Source organism: Amaranthus tricolor, chromosome 7, assembly GCF_026212465.1.
Source record: "Amaranthus tricolor cultivar Red isolate AtriRed21 chromosome 7, ASM2621246v1, whole genome shotgun sequence".
Taxonomy (NCBI): domain Eukaryota; kingdom Viridiplantae; phylum Streptophyta; class Magnoliopsida; order Caryophyllales; family Amaranthaceae; genus Amaranthus; species Amaranthus tricolor.
The window spans coordinates 9,929,697-9,932,268 of NC_080053.1; the positions used below are offsets into that span (position 1 = coordinate 9,929,697).

General features: G+C 35.8%; 1 protein-coding gene across 2 annotated transcripts in view; it reads right to left on the minus strand.

Moving 5' to 3' along the window:
- Positions 1-399: 399 nt before the first annotated feature.
- Positions 400-2,572, minus strand: part of LOC130817780 (uncharacterized) — a 3,309-nt gene continuing 1,136 nt past the window's right edge. For both annotated transcript variants that reach the window (XM_057683666.1, XM_057683665.1), the window contains one exon: positions 400-1,753. In XM_057683666.1, the coding sequence (XP_057539649.1) occupies positions 587-1,753 (1,167 nt within the window). In that variant the 3' untranslated portion in view covers positions 400-586. The remainder of the gene's footprint in view (positions 1,754-2,572) is intronic.

Genomic DNA, 2,572 nt, shown 5'->3' on the forward strand with positions numbered 1-2,572 from the left:
TAATCATCCGATATCCGGTATCTGAACTGAACTAATTTGAATATTTAAAATCCGTATATCTCATATTTCGAATTAAAATCGAATAATGATTTTCACTATCTGGAAAAACAAAATACCCGAGTTTCCAAATCCCATTCCCAAGCAATCCAATGTTTAATTTTGAAACCCGTTGTTAGGACACCTTTATGTTATTTTACCTACCGGATCTGATCATGTACCTCGCACTAAATAAGTAAATGTTTAATAAAGGAAATTACCAGCAACTACCCTAATACTCTGTACCTGAAAATTTTCCCATTACAAGAAAATCAAGTACCATACGTTCTGAATTCTGATACTCATTATCCAAAAATATCTTTGTGACTTGTTTTTGGAAATGAATCTTTGTGATTTGGCTGCATCACTTATCTGGATTTTTTCAATGTGGGTATCCGGGTAATGGTTAAAACATAATATAACCATTACAGCAAAACAAAAAAAAATTCTTTTATTTAAAGACAAACAAAAAACGTTAATTTAGTGTTTTAAATAAAGTTTTCGACTCGGAGTGTAACGCAGTACCGAATAATGTTTTACGTTTCGTGCTTCAATGGTTTGACACAAAAATGAGACCCGATTTGATGCCATTTTCATTTGTAATCTCAGTAAACGTTGCATCTTCAGAGCCCTTTTCATCCAAATTTACGCCATTTTCATTTGTAACCTCATCAAGTGCTGCATCTTGAGACCCCTTTTCACTTTCAACTGCTTTCTTCCGGACATTTGCCACAACAATGAGACCCCCACCAATATCTCGAAGCAAATTCATGTGCTTAGTACTCTTCCTGTGTATATCCATTGCTTCTTCATTATAAGTTCCTTCATTGCATGTCTTGCAATGCCAAAACTTCATAGATTCCCTTCCTGTCTCTCGATCATTGTTCTCCAACTCTTCAATTTCAATGCTCTCAGTATAGATGCTTTCTTTCTCGATTCCATCCTTCACTAAGTTCAACTTGTTGACTTCTTGCTCGTTGTTGAAACCTTTGTCACCTTCCAAACTCTTTTCCTGCATGGCCTTCACGCTTTCTGAGATTTCTTTTGCTGAATTACAGTCCATATCATCAGCAACTTGAGGAAGCAACCTCGCCTTAGCCTTGTGTTTTTTTCCTTGCAAATGAAAGTTCAAACTTTTCTCTGACAAAGCTGATACTTGACATAAAGAGCAAGACCATTTTTTTACATCCTCACGGTCTTCCTTAGTGTCACTAGTTATTTGAGATACCCCGATCTTAGCAACTTTTGCTCTGTGCTTCTTTCCTTCGAGATGACTTCTTAGAAGTGTCTCTGAAGTAGCAGATATTTGACACAAAGGGCACTCCCATTTCTTCGAAATCTTGCTATTTGCCCGCTCCACAGGCTGTACTTTACTCTTTTCTTCTACCATAGGCTGCACTAGGCTTTTCTCTTCCTCCATGGGTTGCACTCGGTTTTTTTCTTCCTTCACAGGCTGCACCCAACTCTCAGTGGAGTCACTATCCATAATGACACAGCTCGCAGTGTCACAAGATTTAGACAGAGCTAACTTGGTTTTGTGCTTTTTTCCATTAAGATGAAGATCAAAACTGCTTCCTGATGTAGCAGAAACTTCACACACGGAGCAATACCACTTCTTCAGCAATTCCTTTCTTGAAATTGAAACCGTTTCTTCCTCATTCATTTTTGACGTTTCAGCTTTCCTTTTCCTTTCGAAAACGTCTAAGCTAGGTATAGCCTGCAGAGCAGTAGTGAATAACAAAACTTTGTTAAAAAGGAACATTCTGAATGGCAATCACCAACAGGAAATGGAAGGATGTGAGGAGTATTTCAAGATCAACTACCTCAAACATGCAGAAACAGTGATAGGGCATCAATAAGATTTTGCCAAATAGCAATCAATCCAACACATAATAGCACAAAATATCAGAAATAGATTGAGAATATAATTAAACAGAACTACCCACAAAAGCTGAGATCTTGGGCCAAATATCCTGTTGCATTAGCATATCATTTGTGAATTCGACAAAGGAAAAAAACATTCAGCAGTGATAGCAAAGCGATCATTATAGAATAATAATCGTCTTAAATGACTTTCGTTTCAGTGGAAAAATCAAAACTTTCATATACATGTAAAGTAATTAGCAACTAATATGATGATAACCTTCAAAATAGCTCAATCAAGAACACATTGATATATGCTGAAACCTGCTGTCTTACATAAGTTAAAACTTAAAAGAGGTATGGTTATATAATAAAGTGAGAGCACAAGTCCTAGGATTGTTTTTGATCCGAACAATCCACCGTGCATACACTGATCATCCCACAAAAATGAAAACAGTTTAATGCTCAAAAAATTTAGTCAAAAAAGTCAATTGTATATCATATTTTCGGAATGAAATCAAATGATATTCAAATTTGTAGCAAAAAAGAATTGACCCATACAAAAATTCCAATGCCTATGCCCCCTATTTTGATAGTGCCAAAGAAAATAAATTGTTGGTTGGTAAATTTGGTTGTACGTAAAAATTGATTAATGACATTAAAAAACTCAGTA